The sequence below is a fragment of the Ranitomeya variabilis genome, chromosome 2, assembly GCF_051348905.1.
Source record: "Ranitomeya variabilis isolate aRanVar5 chromosome 2, aRanVar5.hap1, whole genome shotgun sequence".
NCBI classification, from domain to species: domain Eukaryota; kingdom Metazoa; phylum Chordata; class Amphibia; order Anura; family Dendrobatidae; genus Ranitomeya; species Ranitomeya variabilis.
The window spans coordinates 675,660,080-675,676,610 of record NC_135233.1 but is presented as its reverse complement, the minus strand read 5'-3'; the positions used below and the strand labels follow the sequence as shown (position 1 = coordinate 675,676,610).

Here is a 16,531-nt window from a genome sequence, read left to right as displayed (position 1 = left end):
TATTGTTTAGATTTTTTTTTTAATTCAAATATTTATTTATTGATGGAATAAATATAGATTTTTTATTATTGTTTTAAAATATTTGTCCAATTATTTAATTTTTTTTAAATGTAATTCTTACTGTTACATTTTGTCCCACTATGGGACACTCATTTTGTGCTGGCTGATCGCTTCTATAGCATGCATATCTGCATGCTATAGAAACTGTCAGCGCTGCAGTTTCTATTACACTGGAGACGACATTGGGTCTCCATGGCAGCGATCAGGACCTTGTGTCATGCCGCGGGGTTTCTGATCCAAAGGCAGAGGGGCTGACGGCTATGGAACGTTGCGATCATGTTTGATTGCAGTGTTCTGGGGGCAAAGTGCCAAGATCGCTCTGTGTCCGCTCCTGGCACTTAGTGCCGGGTGTCATCTGTGAGAATCAGCTGACACCCGGCCTCAGTCAGCCACACTCCCCCAGTGAGCGTGGCTGATCACCCATGACGTACTATCCCGTCCACGGTCAGACGGGCCCAGGGCACAGGATAGTACGTCCAATGGCAGAAAGGGGTTAAGGGTTATGGAGGCCACTGTGCTCTTAGGAACCTTGAGTACTGCAGAAATTCTGTTGTAACCTTGGCCATATCTGTGCCTTGCCACAATTCTGTCTCTGAGCTCCTGGGCCAGTTCCCTTGACCTCATGATTCTCATTTGGTCTGACATGCACTGTGAGCTGTGAGGTCTTATATAGACAGGTGTGCGCCTTTCCAAATCAAGTCCTATCAGTTTAATTGAACACAGCTGGACTCCAATGAAGGAGTAGAACCATCTCAAGGAGGATCACAAGGAAATGGACAGAATGTGACTTAAATATGAGTGTCTGAGCAAAGGGTCTGAATACTTATGACCATGTGATATATCAGTTTTTCTTTTTCATTAAATTTGCAAAAATTACTACATTTCTGTTTTTTTCAGTCAAGATGGGGTGCAGAGTGTACATTAATGTGAAAAAAATGAACTTTTTGAATTTACCAAATGGCTGCAATGAAACAAAGAATTAAAAATTTAAAAGGGTCTGAATACTTTCCGTACCTACTGTATGGTATTGTAGCCTTCCTTCTTTTAATTGTACATAGTCCAGAACGGCACAGCCACCACAATTGTTCTAGGGAAGTATAACCCATTTAAAGGGTATAAGTCACCGGGTTTTTGCTACCCCAACTGAGATCAGCATGATGTAAGGGCAGATACCCTTAATTCAGGGATACATCACTGAATGTTAACCCCTTAGTGACAGAGACAATTTTGACAATTCTGACCACTCTCACTTTATGTTATAACTCTGGAACGCTTCAACGGATCCCACTGATTCTGAGACTGTTTTTTGTGACATTGTACTTCATGATAATGGTAAAATTCATTTGGCAATTAAAAGCACATTCAAGAAGTTTATTAACCCTTCATGTGCTTCAGAGGAACTGAAGCAATGTGGAAGGAAAAAAAATAATATTTAACGTTTTACACAAAAAATTTACTTCAGACATTTTTAAACTCTTATTTTCACAAGGGTAACAGGACCCCAAAATTGTTGTGCAATTCCTGCACAGCAGGAAGTGAAGTAGCACCGTTTGACTTTTTTATCACAAAATTGCCTGGAATCGATGGTGGGCACCATGTCGTGTTTGGAGAGCTCTTGATGTGCCTTAACAGTGGAAACCCCCCACAATTGACCCCATTTTGGAAACCACACCCCTCAAGGATTTTATCCAGAGGTTTAGTGAGCATTTTGAACACACAGAAACTGATAACATTAGGTCGTCATTGTGAATATGTCGTCATTAGTGTTGAGCGCAAGTGCTCACTACTCCAGTTTGCATCGGGTGCTCAGATATGCACCAAATATCGCAGGTGCTCGAGTGACATTGCTCGAGTCCCTGCCCCTTATGTTTCATGGCTGATAGACACCCCACAAAAAACATGCGGGGATCCGCGATACTCCGTGCATACCCGAGCACTTGATATAAACTTGAGTAGTGACCACTTGCGCGCAACACTAGCCGTCATATCATCATCACTTTTTCTTTTTTACTTTTGAAAAAAAAAAATTCTAACTCCAACCCGAACACAAGCCTAACAATATTTAGAAAATATTCAGAATTTGTTTTAGTCTTTGCCTGATGAAGAGACGTATGTAGTCTCGAAAGCTTGCAATTTGTTACCATCTTTTCAGTTAGCCATTAAAAGGTATCAACCACTGAGGACTCTCAATTCTAAATAGATTCCCTTTAATAATTTTAGTTTTCATCTTACATTTTATAGTGAATATATTTCTAAACTCAAACACAAAAATACTAAAACCCACTAAAACAGAAGATGTAAGGGAAGTAAGGTGACCTACTTTTTCTTCCTCCAGTTTTTGTCTTCGCTTCTCATCTACGGCAGAACGCCTTCTTTCCTCTTTGATCCGCTGTTCTTCCAGTTTCTTCTTGCGTTCTTCCAAATGTTTGGCATAGTGCTGCCGCGCTCTCACTTCTTTCTCTAACCACAGCGACTCTCTTGCAGCTGACAGTGAAAGAAAATGAAAAGACGAGGACATAGGTCTATGTTCTACTGGCTTCTAAGACATTACGTAAGATTTAAAATGTTCCTCGCTATAAATTGGTGTAGCTAAAATGAACGGTTCACCGGGCGGACACTGAAGAGCGGCTTATTAAAACTGACAGAAATGCCCCTTCACAGCAAAAGGCTCCAAGGAGGTTAGCTTGGTTTGCAGGGCAATGGCCACAAAGAATGTTAGAAATGTTGTTCGCTGGAACAAAGCCGTAAGTCTCCAAAGTCCTTTTTGCCATCTCTAAGCAATGATACTACGGCATCAGCAATTTATGCTACAGCAAGATTTCAGAGCTGGACTCCATTGCAACCAATTATAGAAACGCTACAATGGGAACACGCCATGGGAAAACACTTGGGAAAGGTTTGTACATAACTATCTATCTTTCGCCAAGCGTATAGAAAACAAAATATATATTGAAATGAATTTATATGTATATGTTATATATTTATGTACAGTATATTTGTTATTTCTTAACATGCCTCATATTAAGGAGATTATATATATTTATTATATATATATATATATTTTATATATATATATATATATATATATACACATATATATATATATATATATATATATATATATATATTTTACCATAAATCCAAAGAAGTGTGCCATGGGGAGCAAGAAGGGAAAACACTTGGGCTGCTTCGTCAGAAGAGGCAAAGTAAAGTCACAGTGAATAAGGTGGAGGCAATTAAAAATTGTCCGAAACTGGTCTAGAAGAAACAGGTTTGGGCATTTCTAGGAATGGTAGGATAATATCAGTAGGGTATTACGAATTTCACCATGACAGCGGCACCCCTGACCGATCTTCTTAAGGGCACGAAGACGTCAACCGCTAAATGATCTCTTGAAGCAGAGATGGCGTTCCAAGAGTTGAAACTCAGGGCTACAAGATTTCAACTTTCATGTGGAACACAGGCCTGAGAAGCTGCACGGCAATGCAGATGCCCTGACTAGACTTCCCTGTTTGGTGACTGAAGGTGCCAAAACCTCCAACTTTGGGCAGAGGGAGGGGGATATATGACAAAGACACTGGCAAAGTACTAGAGGGGAGATATATAGCACTGAGGTTGTTAGTTTCAGTAAAATAAGCCTAGGAAAGAAATCATCCAGCACACTAAGTGATGAGAGGGGTTAATCAGCAATGTTTAGTGCTAGGATGACTGAACAGCTGTGCAGTGGGAGGAGTCTAGAGGATAAATACCCAGCATTCTAGCATTTGTGCGTGGGTAGGTTTGGAGATGTGCTTCTGTGGTAAGGAAAGCTGGATGTATGGAGATTGCAGGACTCCTGGATTAAATGTCCTTTACTAAATGACATGGAAGCTGAAATCTAAGTTAGGTGGGCTAAACAGCACTATTGCATGAATTTGTTACTTTATGTTTCACCTTCTGCCATACAAAGGCTGTATTTATGTTTTCCGGTGACGTGGCTTATGAGGATCGCAATAAACCAGGTGGACTTTAGTGGAAAAGATTCCAGTGTCAGCTCTTCAAGAAACTGAGTGAGACGATCTACCACTATATATATATATATATATATATATATATATATATATATATATATATATATATATATATATATATATATATATATATATATATATATATATTGTAGATGACAGAGATGCTATGCCTAGACACTAGTGATGAGCGAATATACTCGTTACTCGAGATTTCTCGAGCATGCTCGGGGGTCCTCCGAGTATTTTTTAGTGCTCGGAGATTTAGTTTTTCTTGCCGCAGCTGAATGATTTACATCTGTTAGCCAGCGTAAGTACATGTGGGGATTCCCTAGCAACCAGGCAACCCCCACATGTACTTATGCTGGCTAACAGATGTAAATCATTCAGCTGAGGTGAGGAAAATCTCTGAGCACTAAAAAATACTCGGAGGACCCCCGAGCATGCTCGAGAAATCTCGAGTAACGAGTATATTCGCTCATCACTACTAGACACATAATAGGAAAGCATGGCTGTCAAGGTCACTCGGAGTCATATTCTGCCTGGAGCTTAACAGCAGACTACTTAGCAGCTCTAGAGATTTTGAGGAATCCTTGAGCTGATGCCCACATTAACTTATGCGTTGCCCATGAGCTGTGCTAATGCTCATGTACCCTTGTCAAGGAAGACGGCTTTAACAAAAAGACTGATTTATTTTAACAAATGGTTTTTGGGCCAATATATAGAAATATAATTAAATGGTGTTTAAAATATAGCAGGTCTATATATATATATATATATATATTTTAAAATGCATGGTTGTTAAATCAGAGCACGTAGTAACAGATTTGCTATGAGCTGCAAATCCGCAAGTGTCTGCAGGAAAAGTCACACAGACAGATCCTCACCAGAACTTACTGGCTTCTGATTCCCTTGGTACTACAGAAGCATCTTAAAAAAAATAATGAATACAAAAAAAATGCCATACTCTAATTTACGCTGCAGACATTTAAAAAACTCCACAGCGAGTTTGATACGTCTTGAGGTAGCAATTAGACTTCATTATAAGGAGGCATGCAAGTTTCTAAATAAATCTTGTTGAAAGCATAGAAGGGTACATATTAGGAAAAAGAAGTTAGTGGTAATAATATTTCTATTACGGTACTTATAGACACAATGGAATTTTTTTGTAGTGGCCATTTTGAAAAGTGATTGAGATGTAGAGCCATATTTTTTTCCCTTTCATACAAGTATCTATCTATCTATCTATCTATCTATCTATCTATCTATAAAACTTCACCGGAACTTGCCAAGATTATAAAATTACAACAATACCAGAGGAACTAATTTATCCCCTTCCTTACCAGACAATTTTACATTTTTACAATCCCGTTTTCCCACCCTTTTTTCCGAGAGACATAACTTTTTTTATTTTTCAGTCAACATAGACGTATGAGGGCTTGTTTTTTGACGCATGAGCGCTAATCTATAATGACATCCTTCATTTTTACCACATAATGTACTGGAAAACGAGAAAACAATTCCAAGTGCGGCAAAAGTTTAAATATAACCCCCACCCCCGCAATTCCTCAATTTTTTTGCTTTGGTCTTCCAGCGTTCATTGTGTAGTAAAAACAACCTGGCAATATGACTTCCCAGGTCAGTATGATTACGGCAATACTTGTCTCTTTTTTTATAATTTTTTTTAAAGATGAACAAAAAAAAAATCAATTTGTTGGCTTGTGTCAATTTTTTTTTCACACTGTATGAGAGTGTTGTCTTTGCTGCAAGCAGACATTTTTATTGATACCATTTTGGCATATTAACAACATTTTGATTGCTTTTCAGTTCATATTTTAATGGAGGCGCGGCAACTAAAAAAAAAAATCCTGCATTTTGTAACTTTTATTTATTACCTCATGGCATTAACTGTATGGTTTCATTAATTTTATGTCTTGATAGATTGGACTTTTAGAGACGTGGAGACACCATTATGCTTATTTATCTTTTATTTCTTGTTTAAAATGGGAAAGGGAGGCAATTTGAATTCTTAGAATTTTTTCACTTTATTTTTTACTTGTACCTTGAATACGTGATTTTCGGATCATTTGTTCTATATACTGCAATACAATCATATTGCCAGAAAACAGACAAAATGACGTTGTCCTTTGAAACCCACCTACAATCTGAACTTCACAGGAGGACAATGATTGTTGTCATGGGGGTCTTCGGCGATTGCATCACGCTGGGGAGAATTGAAGCCAGTGCCAGCACACACCAGCAATTGCGCTGTTTAAATGACACGGTCAGTGATTGCTGCGTTTAAGTGGTTCAACAGCAACAATTCGAACATGCTCTGGCCACTGCTTTTACAGGAAGATGTTGGCGGTTTATCACAGCTGGCCTCAGTAGGGTATGATGCGGGCTCAGCTCCGGAGACCGCTCCATGCACAGCGACCTGACATGACATACCAGTACACATTGTCGGACTGGGGTGCAAAGGGCCCATCAGTAACCAACTCTAGGGCCCCACTTTTCAGCTACATGCAAATGTAACATTATCCTCAATCACAAATTTATGTAACAATGGACTTGGTAGATTGTTAAATGAACAAGATGTTGCCTTTGTCCATGCATAGTGATTCGTATATACTGTGCCAAGTAATGCTCAAATAAGAGGGTGATGACCCGCTCTTGCAGAGGGGCCCACCGGAGTATTCTCCTGTTCTCCCGTGGGCCAGTCCAAGACTGCCAAAACATATGTTGGGAAAGGGATTAACATTAACAACCAATATTGCTCTGATTTGTAATTTTTTATTCATTAATATATGGCGACATTTCAGCATTAGGTAAAAATCCTTTTAAAAGGGGACAGGTCATAAAAAGACAAAAAGGGTATTTACCAACAGCCACCATGCTAATTTTACATATGCGGTATGTAACTGGAAGTTTGGCTGCAGGGAGAATATGAAGTTAGAACCTGCCTGTAAATGACATGTTTTATGGAAGGTTTACTGTAAATGTTTGTATTCTCTGGATACCACCAACCGGCAAACAAGTATTGTATCCTTATGTTTTTACTAAATGCGGGAAAGGCCAAATTCCACCCTTAAGGCCCCCAACATTGTCCTCCCACTGATGATGTTGGGGACAGAAATCAGACAGTTGGAATTTTAACAAATGATGCCTTTGTGGTCCAGGGATGTAAGCCACTGTACTTTAAAGGGAATCTGGAAGCAGCTTTCTCTCATCATTTTAGGGAAAACATATGAATGATCAGCGGAATCAAGAGCTCGTACGTATGAAGATGTCAGTAGAAATAGCTCTCTGCTAAAAAAAAACCAAAACACTTGGATGGCATTTATCTAATTTGTTTTTCCAGCTCTAGAACTGTATGAAGATATTTATAAACTGTGGTAAACTGACCGCCCGCCCTACCCATGGTCTATGTTTATTACGGACACCCACTCTTAAAATGGTTTTAGCAAAGGAATGGAAATCTTGGTGTGAAAAATATGATACTATGCTAAAATCTACTTTCTGTAGCCCTTGTACAGTTTTAAAAAATCTCTGCTTGTAGCCACTCAGTGGTCACAGTCTTTGGGTTCTTCCAGGATATAAAACTATGTAGGGCCTGTCCGTATCCTGCACATGCATATTAAAAACATAGTTTTTCAAGTTACCAGAGACATCCCAATCTGTCAAGCCTTTCCAAATTCACTAGATGCCTTGTGATTTAGCTAGTTAACTTCTGTAAGGTTACTAGGGTTGGAAATACCATGTGCGATAAATTAGAAAAGGTGCCCCTAGACCAGAGGTGTCAAACTGCATTCCTCGAGGGCCGCCAACAGGTCATGTTTTCAGGATTTCCTTAGCATTCCACAAGGTGCTGGAATCATTCTGTGCAGGTGATTAAATTATCACCTGTGCAATACAAGGAAATCCTGAAAACATGACCTGTTGGCGGCCCTCGAGGAATGCAGTTTGACACCTCTGCCCTAGACCACAAATCCTGGTTCTATCTAAAACGTGCCTGTTTTGCTTTTCTCTCAGCTGAACATCTAGAAATGAGAGCATATTTGCAAGTTAAAGTGCCCAACCAGTTCCGTAAAATTGGAGCAGATAAGTGACATTTACATATGGAGGAAGTCTACAATATGTTCTATTATTCTTTGATGATAAGTTTCATGGAGCAATGATGGTCAGGCACGGAAGCATTATAAAAAGTCAAACTCTTCGTGCTTGTTTCCTCTTCTAGAGGCTTGCATATTGTATTTCTTTTATTTGGCCTCTATTCAGATCAATACAAGCCAGATAACAACTGACAAATGGAAGAACTTGCTGCAATTCTGATCACAGGATCACCAATACCAGCATCACAATTCAGTTAGTGTAGACTAGATTTATACCAAATATCACACTTTGGATAATAAATTCTTAATCATGTTACCTTATGCATACCCTATAAATCAAGTTCTACCGTGCATAAAGTTTACTAAAGATCCATACCCATCAGCTTTTCCTGCTCTTCTCGACGTTCCCGGGCCAGTCTTTGCCTTTCATCTACTTTCAGTGTGAGATGTGGTTCTGAAAAAAGGACAAAATGCCAATATTGTTCAGTAAAAAAAGCCGTCAAAATGCTTTACTGCTGCACTATTAGACCTCTGATCTCAGGATCTGCACCTGTCGTAGGGGATTTCCACTCTTGGATGGAAAAATCAACGTGTGCATAGAAAGTACACTTTATGCCTGACATCCAGTAAAAACATTAGCATCCGTTGGATTTTGACACACAACCAATCCCAGAAAAACACATATGCTTGCATGATTCTCTGCTATGAGTAAGGGTTAAAGGGCTGTACCACAAACAACATATCGCTTATTCAGAAGACAGAAAAACGTGATAAACGTAGAATCGCTAGGTGTCTCACTTCTAGGAACCCTCGCCGATCACAAGAAAGGGGGTCCCAAAGTCCCCAGTGTGAATGGAATGGTAAATGAGTAAATGCTTCCATTTATCGTCCACAGGGTGCTGTAACAGGGCTGAGAACATGTGAAGATGGCTACTGGGGAGTATGAGACTTCATGCGTTACACTCACATACATGATTCCCTAACAAAAAAGATTAAAAAAAAATACTAGAGTGGTGCTGTAAAGGGAGACTGTCAGCAAAGAATTAACCAACAACCAATAGGGATCCCACAATATAATAGAAAAAACACATACAACAGTATAATATACATATATATAAATAAAAACAATATTATACGAGTAGCTATCAATACATCTCCCTCTTTAATACATAACCGTCATCTCTGATCACTCCCATCTATCAAACTTAATCCCACAAACCGCAACATAGTTACCAACTCCCAACATGTAAACAGACTCCATCGACCTATCAGGGCAATGCATCAAAGGTTGTCATGGTACCGCAGGCGTGTTCATGAGGAGCGCAGCACAATCAGGTAACAGCGCCGACCCCATGTGACCGCACCATACCCAACACGCGCATGTCCCGGAACAGATCCCGCCCACTATCAGTCACAAAGTGCTATGTGACGTAACGCCCGTCAGTGGGCAAGTCCAAAGTCTCTTCTACGACCGCGCATGTCCCAAATCCAGATCCGCTCATCTAAATCAAGGTGCCGCATTCCTATACATATGTCCGTGACATCACGATCTCCAGGAGCTCCAGTGCGCATGTCCAAGTCCCAATATTCAGTAGCTTCAATGCGCCTGTCATACAGCGTCCATATCGATGCCTTTAGTAGTTAATGCGCATGTCCAAGAAAAGCTCCATCATTCAGAGTCCAAAAGAAGCAGTATATTTCATGCGCTCATCCAGATCATATTACTAAGCATCCTGCATCTTTTTTTTTTTCTTTTTTTTCTTTTTTCACTCGCAGGACAATAATAAACATATATATCTCACAATATTTGTGGCCACCTATTCAGGACCTGTAATGAAAGGTCAAAGTACATTCGGGTTGCACAATACAAACAGTAAAATTCATCCCATTGAATCCATACATATACTGTAGTCTAGCCACAAAAATGAGAATAAACACTGTGTGTGACATAAGGAGTCATTTCTTTACTTTTGGCATAAATAAATATCAACAAAGGTATATCTAACATAGAAACAAAAAAAACACCTATAAATAGCGAATTTAATTACGTCTAAGCAATATTAATCATACACACCAAAAAGGGATGCTAGACTGTACTAATAATGTAATGTCAACTTTATTAAAGAACAGGTAAAACCGAATACATAAAAAATGAGACACCACAGAGAACAGACACAACTGGAAGGGATGGCTGGAAAATAAGTGGCTAACATAGAACAACTACCTCCCAATACGATATCAAAGCAGATAGTAATAGCACTCAACCAGTTCCAAAATATAACTACCGATATGGTGACTGAAAAAGTGCAACAGTGCAATCAATCAGACAATAAATTAATAAATATTCACAAATGTGAGGTAGTACCAAATGGTATACTATATATTATATATTATAAGAAGTATGTAAAAAGCATCAGTCAGCATATCGGAAAGTATATCATACATACATTAGTACATACCAGGATACCTAAATTTCTTGCAAGAGGTTATCCTAAGGTTGATTTGGATGGGTTCAAAGTAAAAGCCTTATCTAAAGAACGAAATGAGCTTCTTACCCCTAGGGTGGCTGGTGAATCAAATAAAAGAATCCCATTTGTAACAGCATATAATGGTTTGAGTAATCGGATCTCGGAAGTCATACGGAGGCATTGGCCACTACTTGGTAGAGGTCATGCCAACGTGAATGAGTTTCAATTGCCCCCTTTGTTTTCTTATAGGAGGAATAGAAACTTAAGGGATGAGTTGGTGGTATCGGATGTGGGTAGCTCAAGGAGGGACCTACAAACTACTTTGAGCCGTCCGAGCTTGGGTAATTTCCCTTGTCTCGGATGTGCGTGTTGTAATAATTTGGTGAAGGGAGCTTCATTTTGCCATCCCTACACTGGTAAAAAGTATGAGATACGAAAACGATATACATGTAGAAGTAGTTTTGTGGTCTACGACCTTAGTTGCCCATGTGGCCTCTACTATGTAGGGGAGACCACGAAGGAGGTTAGAACTAGGATTAACAAGCATAAAAGCACTATTAGAACTAAATTGATTGAGCTTCCGGTTCCAAGACATTTTCACGAATTTGGACATTCAGTTAACCAGTTAAGATATAGAGTTATTGATGATGCTCCTGTGCCAAGACGGGGGTGGTGATCGGGTTGCTCTCCTGAAGAGAAAAGAGCTGATATGGATATTTGAGCTTGATACGCTCTGTCCTAAGGGATTGAATATTGAATACCAACAGAGTTGTCTCCTCTAGCGTTCTGTGGGTCTATTGTGATTCCTCCTCGGTATATTGTTTTTAACCATGTTATAGATTTCTTATAGATTTCTTTTATTTTTTTCTTTTCTTTGTAATTCTATAATTGTGATATGAGTAGGAAGGTATAATACCCCTTAAGATCTGCTCCCTTGTATCCCATTAGTATGGATGTTCTAATGGGCTTGGTACTAGAGACATGTTTTTCGTGTCATTCTGTATGGTATCATTATATCCACTCCCACTAAGAGTTGGTTTTGGTATTGTCTATTTTAGGATGATGCTAATACCTATAAATAGGGGCCTTGTTGTGTATATTTTGTTTCTATGTTAGATATACCTTTGTTGATATTTATTTATGCCAAAAGTAAAGAAATGACTCCTTATGTCACACACAGTGTTTATTCTCATTTTTGTGGCTAGACTACAGTATATGTATGGATTCAATGGGATGAATTTTACTGTTTGTATTGTGCAACCCGAATGTACTTTGACCTTTCATTACAGGTCCTGAATAGGTGGCCACAAATATTGTGAGATATATATGTTTATTATTGTCCTGCGAGTGAAAAAAGAAAAAAAAGAAAAAAAAAAAGATGCAGGATGCTTAGTAATATGATCTGGATGAGCGCATGAAATATACTGCTTCTTTTGGACTCTGAATGATGGAGCTTTTCTTGGACATGCGCATTAACTACTAAAGGCATCGATATGGACGCTGTATGACAGGCGCATTGAAGCTACTGAATATTGGGACTTGGACATGCGCACTGGAGCTCCTGGAGATCGTGATGTCACGGACATATGTATAGGAATGCGGCACCTTGATTTAGATGAGCGGATCTGGATTTGGGACATGCGCGGTCGTAGAAGAGACTTTGGACTTGCCCACTGACGGGCGTTACGTCACATAGCACTTTGTGACTGATAGTGGGCGGGATCTGTTCCGGGACATGCGCGGTTGGAGAGGGACCTGTGGGCCTGTGCAATGGGGAGCGTTGCATGTTGGGTATGGTGCGGTCACATGGGGTCGGCGCTGTTACCTGATTGTGCTGCGCTCCTCATGAACACGCCTGCGGTACCATGACAACCTTTGATGCATTGCCCTGATAGGTCGATGGAGTCTGTTTACATGTTGGGAGTTGGTAACTATATTGCGGTTTGTGGGATTAAGTTTGATAGATGGGAGTGATCAGAGATGACGGTTATGTATTAAAGAGGGAGATGTATTGATAGCTACTCGTATAATATTGTTTTTATTTATATATATGTATATTATACTGTTGTATGTGTTTTTTCTATTATATTGTGGGATCCCTATTGGTTGTTGGTTAATTAATGGGGAGGGTTTAAGGATATATAATGGTGGTTGGAATGTTTTGTACTGTGCTTGACAAAGGTCTTCGGACCGAAACGTTGCCGCAGGAGGCAGAATAAAATGTGAGCTGCTTTTCTTCACTTCCTGGTGTGGCGCTGTCCTTCTCTTCATTTGCATTTGGATTTTCTGTCTGCGATGGACCCCCTGGTGAGGACGTGCGCCCTTAAGTCCTTAGAGACAATGTTGTTTTAGGGTGCGGCCTGACATATATTTCTTGGATATTTGTCAACAAAGAATGACTGTTCCAACCAAACACAGACGCTCAATGCACCCTGGGTGTGGTCAAACATTTAAGTGCACCTTCCTACCTAGTTGTTTTCTCCTCCATCTCCACTCTCCTCTTCTTTAATTGACAGCTCTGGCTTCAAAGAGCCATAGAAGAATGGAGATAGCTAGAAAACAAGTGGGTGAAAAGGTGTATTGAAACATTTGGCCACACCAAGGGTGCACTCACTGAGAATCTGGTTGGAACAGCCATTCTGTACTGACAGAGTCCCTTGAAAGAGAACCTGCCACCTCTTAACTGTTACCTAGTTTAGCAAATGAATGTGTTCTCCATGAAAAATATTGGAGTGTCTTTTCTTCTGTATTGTGTCATTTCTCTTTAATAAGATGAATAATTTATCAACTGGGTGTTACCAATCTACTTATAGGAGGGGGGGGGTGTCTATATATCTGGCTATCAGCACTGATTCGATAGTGTCAGACTGTGCAGACACAACCTGTATTCACAATGGTAACACCCAGTTTATTCATACATTTCCGGAAAAAGGAACAACACTATAAAACTTCTAGGAAAAAAAGCTCAGGAATTTTTATTTCATGAAACATACAAGCATTTACTGAAATAGACAAGTCAACAGTGAACGGGTCCATTTTAACTGTTTTACTACCGTGGTTGCACAAAGGGCATGCCATTCAAAGCAAAAACAACAATTCCCAGTGTGCACTACAATGTGTCACCAATAAAAACCTCTGTAACTTTAAGGGTTATAAATGGGAATTATCACTCAGGGTTTATAAACACAAGCAATTTTGAAGTTTACTCCTTATTAAAATCTTCAGCTAATCTTGAGATTGGAACACTTCTGTTTACAGCTCGTTGCCTTGGAGACCAACCACTGCTGCAAGACAGCAAAACACGCAGTTTGCAATTTTCTGCGGAGCTTAAAAATACGGTTTGGAAGCTGACCATGAGTGTGCGCTTCAGCACATTGTTTACAAGCTAGACTGCAATAGTGGTCGGTCTCCTACACGACGAGCTGTAAATATAAAGAAAAAGTGTTTACATCTCAAAAATGGCTGTGAATTTTACTAAGCATAACTTGCAAAAATGCCCATTTTTATAAGCACAATCCAACAATATCTATCTATGGAAATAAAATGTTAATCTGCATTGTGGTGTACTTGTTTTGGTTAAAAACTAGTATGAAGCACACACCTAAAGCCCACCCATACACAGACTAATGTTGGCCAAACTTGCTGATGTCGACTGGTTTAGCTGATGCTCTAATGTGTATGGGGCAGAGAACAACTGATTGTAGGGTAGAAGTTGATAGATCATGTGCAATTTTGGTCTACTGATAGCTTTGTTCTTTCAGAGATAAGTCCCTGGCTAAGAGGTCTCTCAGCAACTGTGTTAGAGAACACAAGACCACTCAGTCGGGCAAGTGATCCTGTGTATGAAAGGGACAGCCGAGAAGACCGTCCACCATCTAAAGCAGGGGTGAAGAACCTCAGGCCCCAGGGCCATTTACCGCCCTTGATGACCTTTTATCAGGCCCCCGGGCAGATTCTCAGGGACCGCATTCTTGGACAAGGAGGTGTATTTTGATAGCCACAAGCTTATTAATTTCTTCTTCCTTTGTTAGCGCACACACATGCAGTGCTCACTACTGAGCACTGAAGGGCATGCAATGAAAGATTACGTCCTGAAACCAGTGACAGAGTCAGGATGCACTTTGTGGGTGGAGTTTGTACGACCCCCGAAGGATGGTATAAATATCCAAATGGCCCTTGACAGAAAAAAAGATTCCCCATCCCTGATCTAAAGTGTATGGGAGGGGGAAATGGGGAAGACCAACTGCAGGCATAGAGCTCCTTCTTAGCACCCAAAAAGAAAGAGGTTTCACGCCTAACAAAAGTCTACAGAACAATCTACAATAAGTCATCGATGGAGCTCACCAGATTTGGAGAGAGCATTGTCTTTTCTTGCTTGACTTAATGACATTTTCTTCTCTTTACCATGAGGACCATCAGGAGCTGAAAAACAGAGTGGAGGTATTTAAGCTCAGTATACAAAACCTAATAGTATGATTGTATGTACAACCTAATATTTTATAGCTGCCACGTCACATATTGAGGTTTTCCTCACATTACAGTGGCATAACTTGAAGCTTGTGAGCTCCCAGCTATCAAAGGTCTTTAATAGTAATGGTCTTTTCATATGGAGCACTATAGACTACGGCCTCTCTAGTCTACACTGCCTGGGTGCGATTGTGACCCCTGCACTTATAGGTAACCCCTGCATCTGAATAATCCAGACATGACGGTGCATCTGCTGAGCCCAAACCTGTAACATTTATAGATTTCTTGGTATAGAAAATTTTGGGAAATTTAGGCAACACAAATCTGAAATCATGATCGACATATTTGTATCGTTGTAAATACACTAAAAGTAGGAAATAAAATATGCCACTAAACACTAATCGGGAAACTTGCAATAGTGTTAAATATCCCGTTTCCTACCCAATGTATGTATGTCAGACAAACTATTTAACAGTCAATGAGTAACTGAATGATACAAGTTTACAAAACAAATGCCCTATGGAGCGCAAGTGTCATAAGCAGGGTGTGGTGAGAGGAGTAAACTACAGGGCCCTGACATTACTGTTCTAAAGTAAGCTGAAAATTAGTTTATTGCAGGATAAAAGAAACCGATGTGTCAGGAAAAAGAGCTTCTTCCTGTATTGTAGTAGGGTGACACTCTGTATAGTCCATGTACGAGACAGGACAACTTCATAGTTAAAATCTCAGAGACAGATCCCATTATGAATACCAAGGCCTGTACACTACAGGCATTCTACTTCTATCAGTTCTAAGAAATATTTTATTTTACTTGCTTCAATAACGCCATCATATACCGCAGCGAGTTACAGAAATTATCATCAGTGTCCCCATCGGAGCTCACAATCTTTATTCTTCCCTATCAGAATGTCTTAACAGTGTGGGAGGAAACCAGAGTATCCGGAGGAAACCAATCAAAGCACAGGGAGAACATGGAACCCAAGACACACTCAGTGCCGCACACCTTCAAAGCATCAGTGCTAACCACTGAGCCACCATGCTGCTACCATATTATAGTTGAAAATATTATAGAATGGTCATAATCCTTTTTTTATTAAAAAAAAGGTAAAGCATCTCATAATTCCCACTCTCCAAATTGTTGTATTGTACATTATACTGATCAATTAGTTTAGGATTGCCTAGACCTTACATTAAACCGGTACATTAAATCAAGTCATGTCTTCTGAGGATGGCAGGTAGACTCGCTGTAGAGCATCCAGCAACAAAGTGTCTGTATAGCTGAGGCCTAGTAGCAAACACACCATCATCGAGTTGGCTTTCTCATTTGCCGATGAGAGAGCCCTTGTGGACTGCAACTATCACATCATCATTCATTCATTGAATTGGTGCAGTTTAATGGTACATTTTAGTTGCATAA

The 16,531-nt window shown here is 39.8% G+C and overlaps 1 protein-coding gene across 9 annotated transcripts in view; it reads right to left on the bottom strand.

Annotated features, from left to right (window-relative positions):
* The window catches only part of MAP7 (microtubule associated protein 7), a 186,019-nt gene that overhangs the window by 34,268 nt on the left and 135,220 nt on the right, over positions 1-16,531 (bottom strand). For all 9 annotated transcript variants that reach the window (XM_077289294.1, XM_077289296.1, XM_077289300.1 and 6 more), the window contains exons 2-4: positions 14,992-15,069; positions 8,556-8,633; positions 2,381-2,544 (exon numbers count right to left, since the gene is read on the bottom strand). In XM_077289294.1, coding sequence (XP_077145409.1) covers positions 2,381-2,544; positions 8,556-8,633; positions 14,992-15,069 — 320 coding nt within the window. The remainder of the gene's footprint in view (positions 1-2,380; positions 2,545-8,555; positions 8,634-14,991; positions 15,070-16,531) is intronic.